Consider the following 23,953-nt stretch of genomic DNA (forward strand, 5'->3'; position numbering starts at 1 on the left):
GTATTAGAAAGTTTTGCCAGTTGATGTTAATTGTAGCCATTTTAATTATATCAAATAGAGATAATGAAAGTTTTGATAAAATATAACAAATATGGTTTTATTTAAATTATTTGAGTGTTCTTCCTAAGGATATTTGTATACTGGAATTATGGATGTCTATTTTCACAATTATGTGTATCATTTTACTAGGTATGAAAAGATCTGGAGAATTTAGTTAGGAATTAAATATTATTCTCTTTGCTTTTCAAAAGAAACTATTAATCTAAATGGGTTTAAACCTAAGAAATAATTGTATCTTGTTCAAGGAGTTCAAGTAAAATTACTAATGTTCCTGTCCTATGAAATACAAATATGACAGTTTGAAGTTAATATCATTAGCCATTTTCATCTTTCCTTTGGGAGCGTTAGGAAGTTATTTGCCTTTTTTTTTTTTCGTTATGTGGGCGTCTACCGTTGCGGAGCACAGGCTCCGGACGCGCAGGCCCAGCGGCCATGGCTCACGGGCCCAGCCGCTCCGCGGCATGTGAGATCTTCCTGGACCGGGGCACGAACCCGTGTCCTCTGCATCGGCAGGTGGACTCTCAACCACTGCGCCACCAGGGAAACCCCTATTTGCCTTTTGAATGTTCATTATATAAAATTCAAACATTATAGAAAATATAATGTTTTTATATTTCTCCCTGGTTTATTGTCAGAAACTTGGAGTATATGTTTCTGGGTTTTTCGGGGGATTGTTTGTTTTGTTTTTGTTCTCTTTACAGTATTGATATAGATTATTTTTAAAACAAACATGGGATAATATGTATACGCTTTGCATCTTGCTTTTTTCACTTAATAGATATTGGATATTTTTCTGTGTTAGTACCTAGCGATAGACCTCATTTTTTAAACAATTGAGTAGCATTCCTGAGCATTTTTGTAATAACAGTGATAAAATAAATGACTGTTTACTGCGTGCTGAAGTTTTACAACAGTTATCTTAATTAAACCTCTTATTAACCCAAGATATGTAGGCTTGTTATTATCTCTTTTTACAGATGTGGAATAAAAACTAAAACTTACAGATGTTAATCTACCCAAATTCACATAACTAGGAAGTGGCAGAGCAGGAATCTTACTCTGTACTTACTTTATTATATTGCATCCTAATATTTCTTTTCTAATTTGTGGGAATGTTTTAATAGGATAAATTCCTAGAAGTGGAAATGCTGGATCAAAAATATTGCATTTAAAATTTTAGTAGCTAGATTAACTAGTTACTGTCTGTTAATTCAAAAAAGACTTATCGTATTAAAATAGTACTGAATGTATTGAAAGTTCCCATTTCTCTAAAACTTAGGTAACAATGGATATAATTTATTTTTTACCTTTATCAATCTGATAAGCAAAAAATAATGTTTAGTTTGCATTTCTCTGATTCTTAGTTGAGTATCTTTTCGTTTGCTTATTATCTATTTATGTTCTGTGAGTTACTTATTTATATCTTATTTTTCTTTAGGTTTAATCATTTTGGATTTATTTTTAATAATGCTTTGTACATTATGGATACATGGCTGTTATGTGTTATATATCTTAAAAACAATTTCTCACAATTTTTTGGTTGCTTTTTTAGCTTTGCTTATGGTATCTTGATTAGTAGTTTTACATTTTTATTTAGTCAAATCTGTCAGCCTTTTTTTAGGGCTTCATGCCATGCTCAGAAAATCACTTTCTACCCCAAGATTAAAAAACATTTTCCTACAAATATTTTATTCTAATACTTTTATATTTGTAGTTTAAAAAATCCATCTGGAGTTTATTTTATTGTGTCATATCAGGTAGGAATCTAACTTTTTTCCTTATGTTAGTATCTAGTGTTCCAATATGTTAGTATCTAGTGTTCCAATATAATTTTCATTTAATAATCCCTTCCCCCGATTTTAAGATACTACTTTTTAAAAATTGAAGTATAGTTGATTTACAATATGGGTTAGTTTCAGGTGTACAGCAAAGTGATTCAGTTATATATATATATATATATATATATATATAATTATTTTCAGATTATTTTTCATAATAGGTTATTACAAGATATTGAATATTGTTCCCTGTGTTATATAGTAAATCTTTGTTGCTTATCTATTTTATGTAGTGTGTATCTATTGATCCCATACTCCTAACTTATCCCTTCTTCCCTTTTCCCTTTGGTAACCATATGCTTGTTTTCTATGTCTTTGAGTCTGTTTCTGTTTTTTAAATAGACTCATTTGTATTATATTTTAGATTCCACATATGAGTGATATCATATAATCATTGTCTTTCTCTGTCGGACTTACTTAGTATGATATTCTCTAGGTCCATCCATATTGCTGCAAATGGCAACATTTCAGTCTTTTTTATGGCTGAGTAATATTCCATTGTGTACATATGTGTGTGTGTGTGTATATGTATGTGTGTGTATATACATATATGTGCATATATATATATATATATATATATATATATATATACCCACCACATCTTTATCCATTCATCTGTTGATGGTCACTTAGGTTGCTTTCATGTCTTGGCTATTGTAAATAGTGCTGCTGTGAACATTGGGGTGCATACTACTTTTGATCAAATACTAAATTTCTGTAGTACCTGGGTATATTTCTGGAATTTTTGTTATGTATTTTTAATTATCTGTTCCTACACCAAGATCTCACTTTTTGAATTTTGTAGTTTTACAGTATGTAGCATAATATTCCTCTTTATTATTAGCTTCTCTTTTTAGATATTTCTTAGCAGTTTGTTTGCATTTATGCTTCCGAATGAACTGGTCAAATTTTAAAAAATCCTGGAGGGTAAGACGTGCATGAAAAGATGTCCTTTTCACTCATAGTTAAAGAAATGAAATCAAAACAATAATTATATTTTTCAACTATTAGATTGGCTGAAATTTAAAAATTGATGAAATCCAGCATTTGCATAGGTGTTGGGAAAACAGCATCTTCTGCTCTGTTGGTAAAAGTATAAATTGTTTTGAAGAGCAGATTGATAATTTTTCTATAAAAATTTAAATTTATATATACTCTTTGACTCCACATATATTTGTCTTTGCGTAAGTATGTGAAGATAGATGTTCACTGCAGCATTCTTTTTAATAGTAAGCAACAGCATCAAAAATAACAAGCCTAAACAAACTGGAAATTACTTAATGTATAGTCATATTTGTTAAGTTATAGCACATCCATAAGATGGAATGTGCAGCTATTAAAATGGATTAGGTAGATCTGATGTGTTATTAAGTGACATCTGCAAATTACAAACATTAAGTATAATAATGACTTTGTGTGAATAAAAACCTGTTTATATACACAAATAATTTAAGTTGTATAAACTTTTTTTTTCCCCAAAAGAGTTTATAAGAAAATTAACAGTAGTTACTTTCATGGAGAGGACTATTGGTAGTAGTATGGGTGGGGAAGACTTTTACTTTTTATTTTAAATCTTTCTGACCTGTTTAAATTTAATTATAGAAAAGTGTCTGCAATCCTGGTATTAGGCTATTTCTGGTTTCTTTATATTTTTCACTATTTAAAAAATTCCAATGGAATTTTGATTGTTGTTTCATTGACTTTATAGGATAACTTGGGGAGAATTGACATTTTTGCAATATTGATTATTCCTATCCAGTAATATGTTGTATTTTTCTAGTATATTCCCGTCTTTTATGTTTCTCAGTAGTGTTTTATAATCTTGGTTTTTCAGTAGTGTTTTATAATCTTTTTCATGTAAATCTTAACTATTTCTTTATAATTCTGTTTTTAAGTGTTTTAGTTTTAGTTTCTATTGTGAACAAGATTTTTTTAAATTACATTTTTTAGCTGATTATTAGCAGTTACATGAAAGTTGTTGGTTTTATGATTATTTTATGTTTGGACATTTTACATAACTTTTTTAGTTCTGATGGTTTTTCAGTTGATTGACATGGATTTTCTGGATATACAATTATGTTGTCTTATAATACTTTAAAATTTGTTTCAGATTCCTCAGTTCCTTTTAGATGATTGCTTTAAAAATGGTATCCCCTGCCGTATATTTTGTACTCAACCAAGACGATTAGCAGCTATTGCTGTGGCTGAAAGAGTTGCTGCAGAGAGAAGAGAAAGGATTGGTCAGACAATTGGGTATCAGATCCGTTTAGAAAGCAGGTAAAGACAATTCACCTGTAGCTTTTTATCATTCTCAGAAAAGACTAAATATTTATATTTCACTAAATATAGAGCATGTGTTAGTTGAAAAGTTAGATGATCATTTTGCTCCAAGTAAGTTTATAATAGGCCATTGAGCTCATGTCTAAACTTAGTGAGGTTTTGAATAAATAAATAGCTTGAAAAAGAGTTTGGGCCGTAGATAGAAATCCTGTTTCATAGTTTCATGATAAAGTGCAAGTTATTTCACCTCTTTGAGTCTTAGTTTCCTCATGTATAAAATGGGGCTAATGAAAGCATCTAGAGCACAGGTTTGATGTGAAGTTTATAGTAAGCACTCAGTAAATGTTAGTGACTGAATTGATTATTATTAGTAGTAGTAGTAATGCTAGTAGTACCTTCTTGAGAAGTAGTACCATTTCTTTGCTCATAGTTATTTGGATATAGTGATTCAAAAAGCTAATCTCATTTATGATACACTTTTTTCCCCCAAGTAAAAAATGTTTAAGATCTTTAAAAAAAATCTTTTTAAGTTCTTTAACAAAATAATTACTAAATTAATAAAAGGCTGTTAGTAATAATAAATTTGTGAGATTGTCAGGCATAAAATACATATTTCACATAACTTTGCTAATAAAGCATATATACTAGTACACTGTTATATTAGTAACACTTATTAAGTACAAAGGACACTAGCATTTAATATATGACCTTGTTTTAATTACATAAAAGATTTGTAATTGTGAACTTTTTTGATTTTTTAAAAAGGGTTTCTCCAAAGACACTTCTGACATTTTGCACCAATGGGGTACTGCTTCGTACTCTGATGGCAGGAGATAGTTCATTGTCAACTGTGACACATGTTATTGTGGTAAGAATATTTAAATTTAAATATTTAATTAAATTTTTAGAATAGGATATAAATGAGAACCAATTTTTTTAAAACAGGCTATTCTAATCAAGTTACTTTTTTTTAAACTTTTATTTTTTATTTTTAAAGATTTATTTATTTAATTTATTTTTGGCTGTGTCGGATCTTAGGGTCTTAGTTGCTGTATGCGGGATCTTTGTTGAGACATGCAGCATCTTTTGTTGTGGAACAGGCTTCTCTCTAGTTGTGGCCTGCAGGTTTTCTCTTCTCTAGTTGTGGTGTGCAGGCTCCAGGGCACGTGGGCTCTGTAGTTGTGGCGTGCGGGTTCCAGAGCATGTGGGCTCTAGTTGAGGCTCAGGAGCTCAGTAGTTGTGGCGTGCGGGCTTAGTTGCCCTGCGGCATGTGGGATCTTAGTTCCCTGACCAGGGAACGAACTCGTGTCCCTTGCATTGTAAGGTGGATTCTTTACCACTGGACCACCAGGGAAGTCCCTCAAGTTACTTTTTATTGTCCATAATTGTTAGAAATAAATATTTTATATTAAATAAAGATATTCTTACCATCAGGTTTTATGAGTGAGAATAAAATAAGTAGATAGTTTTTTAAAAAGTGCTTTTTATATATGAAAATGGCACATGTATTTTAAGAGTTCTCCAGAATGGTGAAAGTTTTCTTTTTTCTCTGTGCTTAGTCATCTGATTTCTCTTCCAAATCTTAGAGGCATACTTTAAAGTCATTTAACTTCATGGTTAAGCTGCTAAATTAACTAGCTCCTGATGAAATAAGTAGATGAATTACCACCTTGTTAAAGAATTCTAAGCTTTTATCCAGTTTGTGTCAGAAAACTTAGATTAAGTTTTATAAGCTTGTGATAGAGCAGCTTTTGGAAACTTATTAGTTCTGTGCATTCAAACCACAGGATGCACCTGGTCCTGATGCTAACAGAAGCATATTAAAATAGATTTTGTATTTATTAAAATTACATTAAATTAGACTCCACTAATTCAGCATTTGTTGTAGTTTTTGTGGGAAAAAGGGCAGTGTTTTGTTACCCACAGTAGGTCGTTAATGTCTGATTATTTCTAAATTGTCCATAATACAACATTTTCACTAATTGGCTGTGTCCACATTTAACTTGAATTAGTGTGAAACCCAGCAGCTCCATAATTTTAAAGACTTTATTTTTGTATTTTAACTGTTCCATGGTTTTGTTTTTGTTTATTGCAGGATGAAGTACATGAAAGGGATCGATTTAGTGATTTTTTACTTACAAAGTTAAGAGATTTGTTGCAGAAGTACCCAACTTTGAAACTAGTTCTTTCTAGTGCTGCCTTAGATGTAAATCTTTTTATGAGATATTTCGGGAGTTGTCCAGTGACATACAGTAAGTTAAACTGTCAGATTTCTTCTAGGATTTGTATGAAAGAATACTTTTTTGGCTTGATTTTATTTATTATAATAGAAATTGGGGAATGTTCTGATGTATAGAGCATCTGTTTATGTTTTCTCTGAAATATGCTTAATCAGTCATATCTATATATTTTCGTCCTCTCCTTTTCCATCTACAACTCTTTGGTATTGTGTAGTGAGCCTGTTCTCTAGTCTTAAAAGGAGATATGCTTTATTTTGTATTCCCCTTTAAATTCTGTCCTATAGCTTTGCCTTTATTGCTAGACTCTTTCAAAGAGTAGTCTTAATGCCCGTGTTTACCTCCCATGTACTTCTAAATATGTTGCCACTTAAATTTTGTCCTTATCCTTTAATCAAATCTGGTTTTTCCACCAATCTCTAAAAAAATTATTGATTTCCTCCTCAAAAATTGAAAAAGTTGTATGTGTTTACCTCAGTGAAATAGTACAGACATTCAGGGAAAAAGTTCACAATCACCTGTCTTCTTTTCATTTCATATCTTTTCTTCCCTGAGATTACTTGATGTTGAAGCCTAGTGTATATCCTGTCTCACCTTGTCCATGCTCATACAACATATGTAAATATATACATATATATTGGGTTTATAGAAAATGGTTTTTACATAAATGGGCACATGCCATATACAATGTTTTGCAATTTGCTTTATTCATATGACAGTATATCATGAACAGTTCTCCAGTTTAGAAGCTCTAGATGTAGTTCATTATATTGAAGAACTGCTTTTATATTTCCTAGTATGAATGTACCATGATTTATTTAACCATTTCTTAATATTTGGACATTAGATTGGTCCTGGATTCTCCCTTTCCCCTACTATAAACATCGTTGTTATGAGCATCCTTCTACATATATTCTTATATATTGGTGCTCTTATTTCTAAGGATAGATTCCTGAAAGTGAAATTGTTGAGTAAAAGAATGTATCTATTTTTAATTTTAACAGTAAGATGGTTTTGTCATTTTACTTTTTCAAAAGGCTGAAATGATTCACATTTCCGCAGTTTATGGGGCTATTCATTTGTGCATTCTTACCAGTATTGTTTTGAAATTGATTTAATTTTACATAAAAATCTTACTTATATTTTCCGTAGTATTTCTCATAATCGTTACCCTTTTTTTGTGAAATGCTCGTATCCCATAATTTATTTGCCAGAACTACATCCTAAGTCTCATTCTGTATTACAGCCTGTACTTTCTTGGTCTCCTCTGTGGGCTTCTCTTCTTTTGCATCGTGCTTAAATATTGATATTTTTGAGGATTTTTCCCATGACCCATTTTTTTCCTCTTCCTCCCTTCCCTCCCCTCCCTTTCCTCCTTCCCCTCCCTTCCCTTCCCTGCCCTTCCCTGCCCTTCCCTGCCCTTCCTCGCCCTTCCCCATCCCCTTTCCCTTCCCTTCCTTCTTTGATTTCTTTGCTTTTTCTCTCTTTCCTGCTCTATGCTGTTCTCTACTAGGTACTGGGGGTGCACAGTTAGTTTTCCTGGAAGATCTCATTCTTGACCTTGACTTCTACTTTCTCTTGCACTGATGAGTCCTGAATCTTTATTTCCCAGTTCAAACTGTTCTCCAGAGCTTTGGACTTGGTTGCTTATAAGCAGTTCCCCTCTAATATGCCCAAACTGAATACTTAATCCTTTCTAAAAAATCTGCTTCTCTTGTGTTGCCTGTTTTGGTTAATCATACCATTGACCTAATCACCTAAGTCATAAACCTGTAAGACGTTTTGCTCATAATATTACTGGGTGGTAAGGCACATAAAATTTATGCATCTGCTAATTGAAGGTCATTTTGGCACCTAACATTTGACCAAACCCCGGCTCCCACAAGCCAACCTGTTTTTCTTTTAGCTTTCCTTGTCAGCCTCAGAAAATGACAACATCATCCATTGAGTTTTGTAAGCCAGACTTTCAAGAACTGTGGTTGACACTTCCTTATCATTCTTCCATATCCAATCTAATGCTGAGTTCTGTGGATTTTACTTCCCATCTATCTAGTCTGTCTGTCTCCTTCCATTTTTACTATCACCAATCTTGTTCAGGTTAGTGTCCTCTTCATCGTGAACTATTGTAATTGCTCCTACCTGGTCTGTTTCATCCACTCTGGTTTCTTTTAAATCCATTCCCCATGTTGCAGCCAACGTGGAATTTTCAGCCAGATTTCTGAAGTGGAATTTTGATGATGTTAAATACTCTCATGAGCTTGAAACTTTGAACAACCTTTACCTCAGAATAAAGACCTAAACCCTTAATAAGACTTATCTATTTCTTCTGCCTCATCTTGAACTACAATCCCTTCTTCACACCCCTCTTCACATCATGTTCCAACTAGCTTGGCCTTTTAGTTCCTTGAGAACATCATACTCTTTCCCACCATAGGGGCTTTGTACATACTGTTTTTTTCTTCATAGTATACTCTTTCCTCTCTGTGTAGCTTAGTTATTTTGTTTACTCCCTTCTCTTGGTTCTCATTTTTCTCAGTGAAGATGCTTTTCTTGATTCCTTCAAATTCCCCTATTATGTACTGTCATGGTATCTTGTACTTCTCTCTCACAGGACTTTTTACAACTTTATTTTTACATTGATGTTTTGGATTATTGGATTAATGTCAGATTCCCCTGCTAGATTACAAGCTTCAAGCTTCAAGAGAGCAGGAGGAACTCTGTTTCTGCTTACCATTTATATTCCTAGTGCCTATCATGATGCCAAACAATCAAGTAAATAGTAAACACTGGAAAAAAACATGCAAATGAACAGTTGTCTAAAATATAGATCAGAGTTATATTTAAAGGACAGTATGAGGATCACTTGACCTATGGAATTGCCTTTGGATTAATATTCAGATTTATTAATTTGAGAATCTCATGTTTTTATGTGAATTATCTCTAAGATGCAAATTGACTGTTTAAAAAAATTCCTATTTAGTACAGGGAAGACCATTTGAAGTAAAAGAAATGTTTCTGGAAGACATTTTAAGAACTACTGGATACACAAATAAAGAAATGTTAAAATACAAAAAGGAAAAACAACGAGGTAAGCTTTTTATCAAACAAATATAAAAGAAAATTACTATTGATATTGACTTTTTGGAGTACTCCAGTCTTATACTATGCAGATACAAGGACACTTGAAAGTATTTCTCTCTGTGTATAGTTGTAGAATATTATATTAGAATACTGTCCCATATGGAAGTTCTACATTCTGGTTTATGTCTAGAAGTTATAATCTATAGAGAGGAATTGAAAGGGGATGCCAGAGTTGAGGAGGCTGAGTGTGTCTGTATCCAAATATTCAACCACTATTTTAAGGAGGCAGAAGATTTGTGCGGGCTGTCCCCAGCATATGTTATAGAGTGGGAGTGGGGAGTGGGTGAGGAAGTGAAAAGAGTAGCATATGAGTAATAACAGGCTCATCTTTGGTATAATTGTTGAGTTTTTCAAATCTTGATATTGTTATGAATTGCATCAGTACTTTGAATTTAACATTACTTGCCTATTAATACATCTCTTATGATTTATACTATATCTCAGCTTTTGAATTAAGGTTAAGTTCCTTTTGCTTACTTTTAATTACATTATTCATGATGGAAGACTTGGCTTCAAGCTTTGATTCCTTTGTTTAGTTAGTATAACCTTGGACAAATAATCTTAACTTCTTTGGATTCTTCACTTGAAAAAAGCAATTAGCAATGCCTGTGTCACAGTGCAGTGCTGAATCACTAATATGTAAATTATAAAACTTCTGGTTCTCAAAACTTTTGAAGATGAAAATTGAATATAACTTGTGTCTCAAACAGAATGGTGGTAGAAATTCAATAAATGATTTTCTACAAAGTGCTATATGAATATTAGTCATTGATTTAAACATTATTTGTTATATGGCTAAAATACTGTTCATTAAATTATGTCCTGATTCAGAAGTAAACTTCTTACTAGTAGATGAATAGATGAGGTTTTATAAAGCAGTTTCATGTCTCCTTTTGGTTCAGCATAACACATTTTATTGAATGTTCCTAATTAATATATTTTTAAAAAGTAACTTTAAAATAAGGCCAACTTTTAGGTATTTTCAGATTCACTTAATTTTTTTAAACAAAGAAATATATTTCAAAAAGCAAAGAATTTATCTACTTATTTTCTTTGGTAATTAATTTAGAAGAAAGACAACAAACCACACTTACAGAATGGTACTCAGCTCAAGAGAATACTTTCAAGCCTGAATCTCAGAGACAGAGAGCTGTCCCAAATGTAACTGAAGAAAATGATTTATTGGATGATGGTGGTGATGCCGTCTTCAGTCAGTTGGTAAGACCTCAGTGGTTTCACACTGCTATTTTGAGTGAAAATTGTGTAATTTAAAGAACATTTCATGAGATTATATTTTTTATTACATTCTTAAGGCATAATTCCCTTAGTTTATCTTAGACTACAACACATTTTTCAGAATAATTTTCTACACACTTTTTTTTTCAAATAATGCAACATCTTTTATTGTTTCATTCTGAGTTAAAACTATTTCAATATTTTCTATAAATTTTGTGAAGAAAATAGTTGTAGATATTATGTATATATACATACATTATTATTGCTAGATATTTTATCATCTCAGAAGTTTAAGAACCTATGAGCTAAGCAATGCAAGATAAGCTAAGTTAGGAAAAAACTGAGAAAAGCCTCTTGGTATTAGGGCAAGTAATCAAGACTGATGTTTATACCACAAAGCCGTGTGAATCTGTAAAATCAATTACCCACTATAGACCTCAGTTTCTTTTTCTCTCTGCTTTTCTCCCTTCTATTTTGCCACAATATCTTTTACAAATGAAATATTTTGTAGAAATCCTGCCTGCTCATCCATCACTCTCCATCCCCACCCCTAAGCAGGGCTTCTGCTACTTTGGATTCCTTGGAGTCTGTTTGAAAACTGGAACCAGCGGATTTCCTAGGTCCCTTCTGGTCTTTGATTCTGGTTTAGAATTCTTAAAAAGGCATTGGTGATTAGTGAGATGGCTGGGACTATGCACTTTTTAGAAAAAGAATTTAACTCTTTTGAGCATGAGAAGCTACATAATGCAGATATGCTTGCAGTTTTCTCCCAGTGTTTAAAGTTCTGATGCATCCAAATGAACTATAGTTTTAAAGAATGTGTACTTTTAAAGAATATTTAAAAATTGTTATTTAGTGCAGGGAACATCCATTTGGTTTAGTGAACAGCATTTTGACCATTTAAATTAGTGATTCTTTTTTTTTTTAATTATTTGTTTATTTTTGGCTGCATTGGGTCTTCATTGCTGAGTGTGGGCTTTCTCTAGTTGCAACGAGTGGGGGCTACTCTTTGTTTTGTGGTGCGCGGGCTTCTCATTGTGGTGGCTTCTCTTTGTTGTGGAGCACGGGCTCTAGGCATGCGGGCTTCAGTGGTTGTGGCACACGGGCTCAGTTGTTGTGGCTCGCGGGCTCCAGAACACTGGCTCAGTAGTTGTGGTGCACGGGCTTAGTTGCTCCGTGGCATGTGGGATCTTCCCAGACCAGGGCTCGAACCTGTGTCCCCTGCGTTGGCAGGCTGATTCTTAACCACTGTGCCACCAGGGAAGTCCCTAAATTAGTGATTCTTAAGCCTGGCTGCACAGTAACATCCCCTAAAGAACTTTTAAAGTCCTATGGAATCTGGCCTCCATTCCAGAGATTCTGAAGTACTTGCTCTGGGGTGGGACGTGGCTTCAGTGTTGAAAAGCTCCAGGTGATGTTTCCTCTGTTGTGCAGTTGGGACACAAGACCACTGATAGACAGGTACATTTAGCAACATTCTGTCAGAAGCACAGTTAATATTGTGACTGTATCATACTCCTTTGTTGACAGGCTCATTCTCAGATAGAAGATGAATGTGAAAACAAGGTACAATATTGTGAGTGATTATGTTTGTGATGAGATGAGAAACTTTTATGCAAAGCCTTTGCTGTAATACCGAATGGTTAGTAGTTCTTGTGGCTGTTTATGGCCATCTCATGTTCTTTGCAAGCAAAGGTTAAGCTGTTAGTAATTTATAATCTTTGCTTCTTTTTAAAGACAGAAAAAGATGTGAATTGCCTTGAACCATGGTTAATAAAGGAAATGGATGCTTGTCTTTCTGACATATGGCTGCGTAAAGATGTTGATGCCTTTGCTCAGGTCTTTCACCTTATTTTAACTGAAAATGTTAGTGGTAAGTATAATTTATTTAAGTTTTTTGTATTACTCTTGAAGTTATTTATTATGATAGAAGTGTAGCTTAATTCATAAAATTCAAAATTCACTTTTTGTTCACAACCAATATTTTGTTCTTTTGGAGTACTATTTCAAATGTACAAATCAGGATCTTCTTATTAGCATAGTAGAATAGATAAGTATTGTATTAAATCAGGGACTCTTAACCTAATGTCTCCAGAATAGTTTCATGGGGTCTGTGAATATATGACAGTTATATGCAAAAGTATTTTTATGTGTATAAAATTTGTGACATAAATATACTCCCCCCTATGCATCACCTTTACCCCTGGAGTATCTTGGGTTTTCAAAGAGATTTGTTATTTCAAAACAGGGGAAAAATGTTAATAACTTTAACTCTAGATTGTTCATTGAATAAATGGAAAATTTTAGTATACCTTTAGTTATATAGGTTCAAGTTCTGATTCACATGTACCTGCGTTATGTCACATGACATATTTTCACTAATGATTTATTCTGATTTCGTTAGTTGGTTATAATGGATATTGGCAATCAGGGGTGAGTTTTAGGACCCTGAAGGCTTTTAGGCAAAAGGTAGAATGATGATAATAAAAGGTCATTACTGGAAGGGATTTAGATGTCAAGTAGTTTATCCCCTCACTTGAACTTCTCAGCATTATTATTACTATACTTGATCACTCCTTTCTTGAAACATGTTCTTCAGTTAACTTCTGATACTCCATACTTGATTTATTTTCTTCTCATCACCCTGGCTGGTATGTCTTGGTTTCCTTGGCAGGATTTTTTTCTTTTTCTTGACCTCTGAATATGGAATGTCCCAGGCCTCAATCCTCAGACCTTCCTTCTATTTACACTTACTCCTTAGATGGATCTCATCTAGTTGAAGCTTTAAATATTTATTTAAAATGAGTCCTAATTTTACGTCTCCAATCCTGAACTCCCCCCTCACTTCAATACACCTCACCACTTGACATCTCCGGTTGGGAGTCTGTTAGGGGAATAAAACTAGATATTCCCCAAACAACTTGATTCTCTGTTTCTCTACCTCTCTCTCAACCTGCTTTTTCCTTAGTGTTCCCTTAGTGATCATTATCAGTTGTAGACCTCTTTAAAAATGCATGTGCCTGGCCATCCCAGGCACACTGAATCTAACTCTAGGGTACTACCATTCACCTAGTTGCTAAGGCAACAAAATATAAAATCATCTTTGACTTTGCTCTCATACCCCACATATAATCCATTAGCAAATCTTGTTAGTTTTACCTTCTAAATAAATCCCGAATCTCACATGTTTTACTTCCTCTACTGCTGCCATCCTAGTCAAAGCCAGCATTTTTTCCTGGACTATTACAGTGGACAATTAACTGCTTCTATTCTTATGTTACTAGTCTGTTCTCCAGAGAACAATCAGATTGATCCTTTTGACAAGGAAATTGGATCATGCCACTTCTCTTCTCTTAGCTGTCCCATGGCTTTCAATTACACTTTGAATAAAAATCAAAGTTCTTTCCCTGATTTAGTCTCTGACAGTCTTTTTTATCTCATTTTCTACTACTCTTTTCCTTGTTCACTGTGCTTTAGCCACTCTTGTCTTCTTGCTCTTCATATATGCTCTTCATATGGCCCATTCCCGCCTTTGGGCCTTTGCTTTTGTTGTTTTCTGTGCTTGGAACGTGGTCCCCACAGATACTCATATGGCCCAATGCCTACTTCATTTAGGTTTCTATCCATAAGTTAGGAAATTTGAACTCTGAGACATGTTGCTTTAAAATATTTATAAAACATTTTAAAGTATTTTTGTATTATCTTTGACCCTCTTCCTCGATATTTCTTTAGAGAGTACTAGACTATTACTTTGATAATGGTCATCCATTATGACCATCCAGGTCCCTCTCCTTTATAGTTTTATTGGACATTTTCCGCAGCCCAGTATTCTAATGTCTTAGGCCATGTGTATGTAGTAAACTAAAATGTTATGGTATCTCTATGAACAGTAATTTACTTCCCATGTTTTTATTTCTCTTCTAAAATCTCAACTCTTAATTGGCACCAGAGTTGAGAATACTTCATGTGATCCAGGAAGCCTTGGGCTTGGTAGATTTTTTTTTAATCATATCAATTTCCCTCTGTGATCTTGTATAACCAGGTAGTAATTAGCTGGTTTTGTAAGACTAGGCATTCTGTGGAACGCTGGATGCTAATCATCTATTGCTGCATAACAAATGATTCCCAAACTTAGCAACCTGAAACATCTATTATTTCACATAGTTTCTGAGAGTCAAGAATCTGGGAGTGGCTTAACTGAGTGGTTCTGGTTCCTAGTCACTCATGGAGTAGTAGTTAAGCTGTTGGCAGGGGTTCAGTCATCTTAAGATTTACTGCAGCTGGAGGATCTGCTTCCAAGAAGGCTCACTCATATGGCTGTTGGCTAGAGGCCTCAGTTTGTCTCTGGCTGTTGGCTGAAGGCCTCAGTTCTTTGCCATCTGGACCTCTCCATAGGATTGCCTTATTCTTCCCAGAATGTGGCAGCTGGCTTCTCCCAGAGTGTGTGATTCAGAAGAGAAGAAGAAAAGGCAAGCAGGAAGCTATAGGTACCTTTCATGACCTAGTCTCCAAAGTTGCACACCATCTTTTCCACTTTATTCTATTTGCTAGAATGAGTCACTTAGTCCAGCTCACACTCAAGGAGAAGGGAATTAGGCTCCACCCCTTGAAGGGAAGAGTATTAAAGAATTTTTGGATGTTTTCAAACTCCCACACTTATCCATACCCCTAATTGAATATTCCGTTGAACAGTAATTCCCATATATTGAGTACAAATCATAATCTTTGCAGATCTCTGTAATAATGCATGTTCCTGGCCATCCCAGACCTACTGAATCTTAATCTAGGAGTAAGGCATAGCTCTCTGTGTTTTCAGAAATAAAAAGCCTGAAGTAATTCTCTCCATAGGTTCCTCTCCCCACCTTAAGAACCGTTGGCTTATATTAATAACGGATACCATGTTTTAGAGGGTTGTTAAATTATGAGGATAATTGGGTATATATGGAAAATTAAATTTTTCCTTTTGTAATTATCTTAAATTTTACTACAGAGGTTTTTTTTCAGTGGTGATTTCTTTCTGACATTTTTTAATTTTGTGATTTATGAAAATTAGTTCTCAGTAATTATAGTATGTTGCATTGCTTGAAATATATTCTAAGAATGAATTTAAATTCAATAAAAGTTTAATTTTTTTCTCATGGAAGGGTTTTATGGGAAGTAAACTTCCTGCCAGTGTTATTCTCATTAAGCATCTAAGATAATAAGAACCTGGCATGATGGGGTAATAAAAGCAAAACAAAAGTACCTCAAAAAATCATTTTGAACTTTTCATTTGCCCTTTTAAGCATTCATTACCAGATACTGATGAAAATTAACTTTTTAATTCTTCTTTAATTATATCTTGTCATTTGGTCAAGGCATATCTAGGAAGATTACTTAAGGATTCTACAAAGTTAGTAGCTTTCCTTTTCTATTTTAATTAACAACTATCTTTCCTTCTCCTGCCTTCCAACTGATAGTACCTATTTCATCCTGCTTATACTAAGGATACATCAGTATCAGATCTTCTTGGATCAACTGAGTTAAAGGTTATACAATGCTGTTATATACTTAGGTAAAGGAGCAAGTCCCAGGTTAATTCTGCTAACATTCAAGAAAATTAAAATGATTTTCCAAAGTAATTTGGAAATGTAACATTTATGTATCTTTTCCTTCTTTTAGTGGATTACAGACATAGTGAAACCAGTGCAACAGCTTTGATGGTTGCTGCAGGACGAGGTTTTTCAAGTCAAGTAGAACAGTTAATTAGTATGGGAGCCAATGTTCATATTAAAGCATCAAATGGCTGGTAATTTTAAATTGCATTCATTCTTTGTATATCTTTGTATAACTACACATATCTATTTTGATTTCTTATATGTCTTTATATTAAAAGCTATTTGTAATAATTGCTCATACATCTCTACTTTAATGGGTGAATGAATAAATTTGAGTAACTGGTTTTATAATTTTGAGAATATTATTTCTCTTTCTTAATTCAATATCTTTGAATTTTGGCAGGATGGCTTTAGATTGGGCTAAACACTTTGGACAGACTGAAATTGTGGATCTTCTAGAATCTTACAGGTAACACTTTATACTATTTTTAATTAATCCTGACTCCTTTTTAAAAAACTTAGCCATATAAATCATAGAATGTGACAAATGAAGGCTATTTATAGTCTCTTATCCAGATTTTTTTGTGTGTGTTTCTAAGGAGTTTTTCTAATAACAGCTTTCAGTTATTTTGTAGGTTGTTAGTAAGATCCACTGTATTATAGTATTTACCTTATTTTTTATTTTATCTTAAAAAAGAAGAAGGGGAATCTCCAGTTAAACTTGGTATTTGTCTCTCTGCATTTCCCCAAAACCTCACTAAAATGGTAAGGAAGGAATATAAAATGTGTAAACTAACAAAGTCAAAGAGAATGGAAGAGGATATGCAACTGATGAAAGATGTTAGTAAATTTTTGGATGATATATGGCTAATGGATTACTGATGTTTGACTTAGCAAAGCTAAGAAAGCTGAAGCCTGAGTGCCTAAAGAGGGAAGTGCCAATGAGAAACAACCTCATTTTAGCTTTGAACTTCTTAGAGGCTCATTCAACTACTTCTGAATGAAGCAATGAAAGAAAGGGCTAAAAAAATAACAGAGTTAGTTGAAATTCTCTATGAGGAATATTTGGAATTTCAGATTCCCTTCTCCCCTGCCCTCAGGTGATATCTCTTTCCCACTTTAGCAGGATGTAGGAAGTTTATTGAAAAATTAAACCATTTAGAGTTTGGACTTGGGGTGACCAGGTACAGTGGGAGAGTGGGAGTAAGGTATCAAACAGAAAAGGGGTTTAAGTGAAAGTCTACTTAAAGACTAGAAGTTGAGATACCATCCACTCAGTTCCCCTGATGTCCCTATCTCCTTTTCCTGTTTGAAGCTTATGTTCTTTGGCAGAAAACTTGAGAATTCCTTCCTGGAAAAACAGACCAAGCCTAGAGAAAAGATTTAGAACTTTAAGAGGTTTGGTATTCCTTCAATGAAATGACCATCTTTAAACCAGATAACTCAATTTTCCCCACTTGTACACATGGAGGTTTTTGTGCTTTACTCTTTAAAAATAAACAAACTGCCAAGGATTGATCACCAGACATTTGAGTGGAAAAAGCACTCAAACATCAAATAAACAGTACCCCAAGAAGTTGAATAAAACTGAGCATCAGTGACCAGAAGAAAACTTCAAAAATAGTAATCGAAAATAACATTCATGAACCAGAAAACAGTGTGCTTAAAAAAAAGAAAAAAAGGAACAGACCACAAATCTTTGTTCAAATTTCATCTTCATGAGGGCTACCCAAATTTACCTATCTATTGCAATCTGCCTCCCCCACAGTTGATCCTCTTTAACCTGTTCTACTTTTTCTTTTGTCCATAGGACCTACCATCCTCTAATAAACTATATAATTTACTTATTTACTGTATTTATTGGTTTATTGTCTGTCTCTTCTCTCCAGTGGAATTTAGTAATCTTCTTGTCTCCTTTGTTCAGGGACAGTGTCTGGATATAGATGTTCAGTGATTATTTTTGAAAGAATGAATAAACAAGAAAGAGCCCTTGAAAATTAAAATATAGCAGAAAAATAATTCAGAAGGGTTGCAAGATAAAGTTGAAAAAAATTGCTGACAGAGTAGGAAAAAAAGACAAAAAAATAGAAAATAGTAGAAAAAGGATAGGAAAATTTATTTCCTATGTATTTTTTTATGAGGAAGCTGTTAGAGAATGTGTCCTACAAAAATGAGGAGGTGAAGTAAAACAGAGAAGAACACAGTAGATCCAGCACAGGAGATAGGTGAAAGAAATGCTTAGTATGTTGGTGCACAGGGCTATTCCTATGACAGCTGCCCAGTAGGCCTTGTCTCATAGAAACAGAAGATAGAGAGCTCCAGGAGGAAAGTCCCTCTGGGGTAAAAAGGATTACCTGATGGTTTTGATCATATTAAAAAGATTTTATGAATTTGTTGGACACTTTGGGAAGAATTAGTGCTAAGTACACAGAAAACTAAGCAAATAAAAATTAGACAGTAATTACTCAAGGAAAACCAAAAAGTTACAGAAGAAAGGGAGTGTAATCATAGTTTACTATTTAGCTCAGGGGTAAATAATGTTTACGTAGCAAAGTAAAGCTGAATGCAGATTTAACGAAAATTGTATGGGTTTATGTGTGTGGAAACTATATGAGGGTGGGGGTGGTGACCTCATTTTTCATTAATTGGAGATTCACAGATAATTACTAAATTGTTAAATCAATAAATAGCAGAAGATGCATGTTGCTTAGAAATACGGCAGTAAATACCAAAAGTAATGGCTAAAAGAATTGAAAAAGGTCCTAGGCAGTGTGACTAGGAGTGGAGAGGGGTTTTTGTTATAACTTCTATAAAACCCTTGTTTATTAACACTATGTACATGTATTACTTTGATTTCAAAAAAAAAAGGGCAATACTTCCAAAATCCTATGAGACTGTTATAATTCTTCTTTTAGATAATTATTTTAGATAAATTTTGATGTTTATACAGAGTTTAGATTAGACATTTAAAGAAAAAATATATTTAAAAGAAATTTAAAGGAAATGTATTTTATAGTACACTGATAGCTTTTATCTATTTTCAACCGATAAGACTGTCAAAAAAATAATAGAGTATGAAGTTAAAATATATTAAAACATCTATTATTCAAGAACATATAAAATGTTTTATTTGACTTGGGTTTTTGTATTTAAGTCTGTAGATGAAGTCTCGGGTATTAGATGAAGTAAACATTTGAAATATGAAATTAGTTTTATCATTTTAATTTCATTAAATAATAATGTAGAGTCTGAAAGTCTTGGCAGATCCAAATACTAATTCTGGTGTGGTGGGTTTTATTATCGCTTCATTAATAGCACCAGAACTTGCACCAGAACTTCCTTTTAATGCTAACACTTCGAATGTTCCAGATATTGTTACGGTGTTAGGTGTAGCTCAATATGTACTACAGATTACCATGTAAAACAGTTATCTGGATAATATTTTAATTATCCCAGCTAAGTCAGCTTTCTTTTTATTCCACAGATCATGATGTTATCAACTATAAATTTCAAATATTTAAATTAAATTTATTATGTTTGCTGGATTATTGATACTTGATATCTAAAGTTTATAGCATTAAACAAAGAACATAATACCTCCTTAATTTACCTGGTAAAAATAAGAAAACAAAAAACTTGGAATGTTTTAAATTGCATTTAAAAATTTTAAATACTACAATTATAATGTTGCAGAAGTTTCATATTTTTCCTATTAAAAGCAGTCTTTTTTTTTAAAAATTTATTTTTGGCTGTGTTGGGTCTTTGTTGCTGCACATGGGCTTTCTCTAGTTGTGGCGAGCGGGGGCTGTTCTTTGTTGCGGTGCACGGGCTTCTCATCGCTGTGGCTTATTTTTATTGCGGAGCACGGGCTATAGGCCTGTGGGCTTCAGTAGTTGTGGCTCGTGTGCTCAGTAGTTGTGGCTCATGGGGTCTAGAGCGCAGGCTCAGTAGTTGTGGCACACAGGCTTAGTTGCTCTGTGGCATGTGGGATCTTCCTGGATCAGGGCTTGAACCCGTGTCCCCTGCATTGGCAGGCGGATTCTTAACCACTGAGCCACCAGGGAAGTCCCTGAAAGCAGTCTTATGTTATTTTTCTGCTAAGCTCTTTAAGAAAGATTGGGCTGAACTGAACTTTCTAGAAATCATATTGATAATTACTAGTGATGGCAGTTTTATATTTTCACTTACAGGATGAAGAAGCAAGGGGGTTATTTCAGTAATTTCTACTGATTTTGGCTTTCGGGAAATAGCATAATCAACCTGCTTTTAGTATAGGATAACTGAATTAGTCATTTTAAGCTGATACCTGTAGACTGTTTTTTTTTTTTTATGTATGAACTATTCTCCAGAATATTGTTTATAATAATGAACAATTAGAAACAACCTATTAAGAAAAGGTAAATGACGAGCAAAAGTTTGTGTTTTTTTAAGTTTTATTGGGATAAAATTCACATACCATATAATTCACCTACTTAAGTGTATAATCCAGTGGTTTTTAGTACGTATGTTCAAAGAGTTATGCAGTCATCACCACAGCCAATTCTGAGAACATTTTCATCACCCCAGAAAGAAATCTGTGCTCATTAGAGGTCACTTCTAATTTTCCCCAACTTTAGCAGCCCTAGGCAACCACTCATCTACTTCCCATTTCTATAGATTTATCTGTTCTGGACATTTCCTATAAATGGAATCATATAATATGTGATCTTCTGTGATTGGTTCTTTCACTTAGCATAGTGTTTTCAAGGTTTGTACATGTTGTAGCATCTTTCTAATGACTGAGTAATATTCCATTCTATGGATAGACCACAGTTTGTCTATCTGTTCATCAATTGATGAACATTTTGGTTGTTTACACTTTTGGGATGTTATGAATAGTACTGGTATAAACATTTGTATACAGATTTTTATGTGGACATATATTTTCATTTCTTCTTGTCTATATACCTAGGAGTCTAACTGCTGGGCCATATGGTAACACTATGTTTAACAGTTTTGAAGATCTGCCAGATTGTTTTCCAAAGTGGTTGCACCATTTTACATTCCCACTAGCAGTGTATTAGGGTTCCAATTTCTTCACACCCTCTCTCACACTTATTATTATCTGTCTTTTTTATTATAGTCATCCTAGTGGGTGTGAAGTGGTATCTCATTGTGGTTTGAATTTCATTTCTCTCATGACTAATGATGTTGAATGTATTTTCATGTGCTTATTGGCTATTTGTATATTTCCTTTGGAGAAATGTCTTCAGATAGAGTTTTTTTAAAAACACATATTGCCAAATTTTACTTTGAGTAATATACTTGAGACCAAAATATGAATTACATTATAGAGTATTAATTGTCACTTACCCTCTTTAGAGTATATTGAAAATTTGAACATGGACATAATGGGAATCATTGGCCTTTAAGCGTTACTCTTTTTAATGAAATTTGACTTGGTCTGTGTTTTTCTTTTCTAGTGCTTCATTGGAATTTGGAAATTTAGATGAAAGTTCTTTGGTTCAAACAAATGGGAGTGATCTCAGTGCAGAAGACAGAGAGCTCCTGAAAGCTTATCATCATAGTTTTGATGATGAAAAAGTAGACTTGGATTTGATCATGCATCTTCTATACAATATCTGCCATAGTTGTGATTCTGGTAAATAAGTATTGTCTAAAAGAACTGAAGCAAAAATATATTCTTTGACTTAAATTTAGTATTTTGTGTGTGTACAAATTTTTATACAATTTTGTTGATAATAATGCACAAATAATCTCTTATGTCATTTTATAAGTATTAGAATTTATCAGTACTTGAAAACACATGATGTAGTTCATTATAGCTAGTTGTTTTGATTGATTTTGGTTTTACAAAGAGATTTAATGTTTAAAAAAAAGTCATTCTTCTTCAAGGTGCAATATTGATTTTCCTGCCTGGATATGATGAAATTGTTGGTCTGAGGGATCGCATCCTGTTTGATGACAAGCGGTTCGCTGACAATACTCATAGGTAAAAGCTAAAGCTTTATATTTATTGCATTAAATAACAGTTAGGTACCACAGTATAATTTCTCTTAATTGTCGACAGGTACCAAGTCTTTATGCTTCATTCAAATATGCAAACATCCGATCAAAAGAAGATATTAAAAAACCCACCTGCAGGTGTTCGAAAAATAGTAAGCTTCATAAAATCTTCTTTTTTCCATTTTATTAGTCATTGGTTTTGCTTTCATATGAACGATAACATAATATCCAATTGCAGATCCTTTCCACCAATATTGCTGAAACCAGCATCACAGTCAATGACGTTGTCTTTGTTATTGATTCTGGTAAAGTGAAAGAGGTATGTATGGATAAGTTGTATTTTTACCTAAATGACAAAGGTTAAGTTCCATAACAATAAATGCTTTTATAAGCAGAATTCATTTTAATGGGAAAATTTCTGGTTCTAAGATGAATTTAACGTAGTAAATGTTGGTTTCACTAAAGTAAATATTCTGCCTTAAACAATTCAGTTTGTAGGATCTGTCTTATTTTAACAAATTATACAAAAAATTTAGCCTCTGCTCACTAAATATTAGGAATAAAATAAAGGATTTGGCTAGTTACAGTGAAAATTTTGTCAATGTGGGAATTTGATCACATATTTTGTATGTTTTCTTTCTACTCATGGGCATGGACCGTGTCCCTCTTGTTCATTGTTATATCTCCAGTGCTCCACATATAGTAGGTATTCAAAAGATACTTAGAGAACCATGCTGATAGGAAACAAACAAACATAAAACCAGGCTTCAGCAAATGATGGCTAGCAGTAAAATTGGGCCCATCACCTGCTTTTGTAAAAATAAATTTTGTTGGAATACTGCCATGTCTACTTTTTACCCATCGTCTGTGGCTGCTTTCACACTCCAGTGGCAGATTTGAGTAGTTGCAACAGACCCCCTCTGCAAAGGCTAAAATATTTACTGCCAATTCCTGATATAAATAAAAGGCAGCATTTATTTCCTTTTAGTGTTGGAATGCCCAGCAATTCTCAGCATCCTTAATTTTGGTCGATCCTTTCACTGAAATAATTGAAAGTGATAGAGGTAATTGATTTTTCAAGGAGAGCAATGCTATCCATGTTGGGAAAGCAAATTATATCTGTTCTAGTGGATATGAATGATCATTTTTAATGTGAAAAAATTAATTGCCTTTAGGTGTTATTTATCAAGTAAACTGTGATGGTAGTGCCAAAGTTATTTTATGTACAAAATTGTTAAATGTAACATTTTATTAAAAACAAAATAAGCAGCATCTTTTCTAAAAATCCCATAATTAAACAATTATGAGAACACATTTGTATTTGCTCTATGTAGTAATTTTATGAAAAGGAAAGTGTAAAGTCACTGAATGATTGATGTATATATTCTAGCAATGAATTCTTTTAAAATATTTTTGTACGTAAGTTTCCACTTTAGAAGTGAAAGTATGGGGATAGTAAAGGTTCTTTTTTACCTTCTCTTTTGTAACATTCTGGATAGGCTAACTGCATTAGTAGTTCAGCAGGAGGTAAAATGGAAGGGGTTAAAAATTATTCAGT

The 23,953-nt window shown here is 33.4% G+C and overlaps 1 protein-coding gene across 3 annotated transcripts in view; it reads left to right on the plus strand.

Annotated features, from left to right (window-relative positions):
* YTHDC2 (YTH N6-methyladenosine RNA binding protein C2) overlaps positions 1-23,953 on the plus strand; it is a 68,856-nt gene that overhangs the window by 11,467 nt on the left and 33,436 nt on the right. For all 3 annotated transcript variants that reach the window (XM_067731455.1, XM_067731456.1, XM_067731457.1), the window contains exons 5-16: positions 4,009-4,175; positions 4,944-5,046; positions 6,274-6,430; positions 9,396-9,503; positions 10,626-10,774; positions 12,530-12,665; positions 16,454-16,580; positions 16,793-16,858; positions 21,852-22,030; positions 22,285-22,381; positions 22,460-22,547; positions 22,634-22,714. In XM_067731455.1, coding sequence (XP_067587556.1) covers positions 4,009-4,175; positions 4,944-5,046; positions 6,274-6,430; positions 9,396-9,503; positions 10,626-10,774; positions 12,530-12,665; positions 16,454-16,580; positions 16,793-16,858; positions 21,852-22,030; positions 22,285-22,381; positions 22,460-22,547; positions 22,634-22,714 — 1,458 coding nt within the window. The remainder of the gene's footprint in view (positions 1-4,008; positions 4,176-4,943; positions 5,047-6,273; positions 6,431-9,395; positions 9,504-10,625; positions 10,775-12,529; positions 12,666-16,453; positions 16,581-16,792; positions 16,859-21,851; positions 22,031-22,284; positions 22,382-22,459; positions 22,548-22,633; positions 22,715-23,953) is intronic.

This window comes from Pseudorca crassidens, chromosome 3, assembly GCF_039906515.1.
Source record: "Pseudorca crassidens isolate mPseCra1 chromosome 3, mPseCra1.hap1, whole genome shotgun sequence".
In the NCBI taxonomy this organism is placed as follows: Eukaryota; Metazoa; Chordata; class Mammalia; order Artiodactyla; family Delphinidae; genus Pseudorca; species Pseudorca crassidens.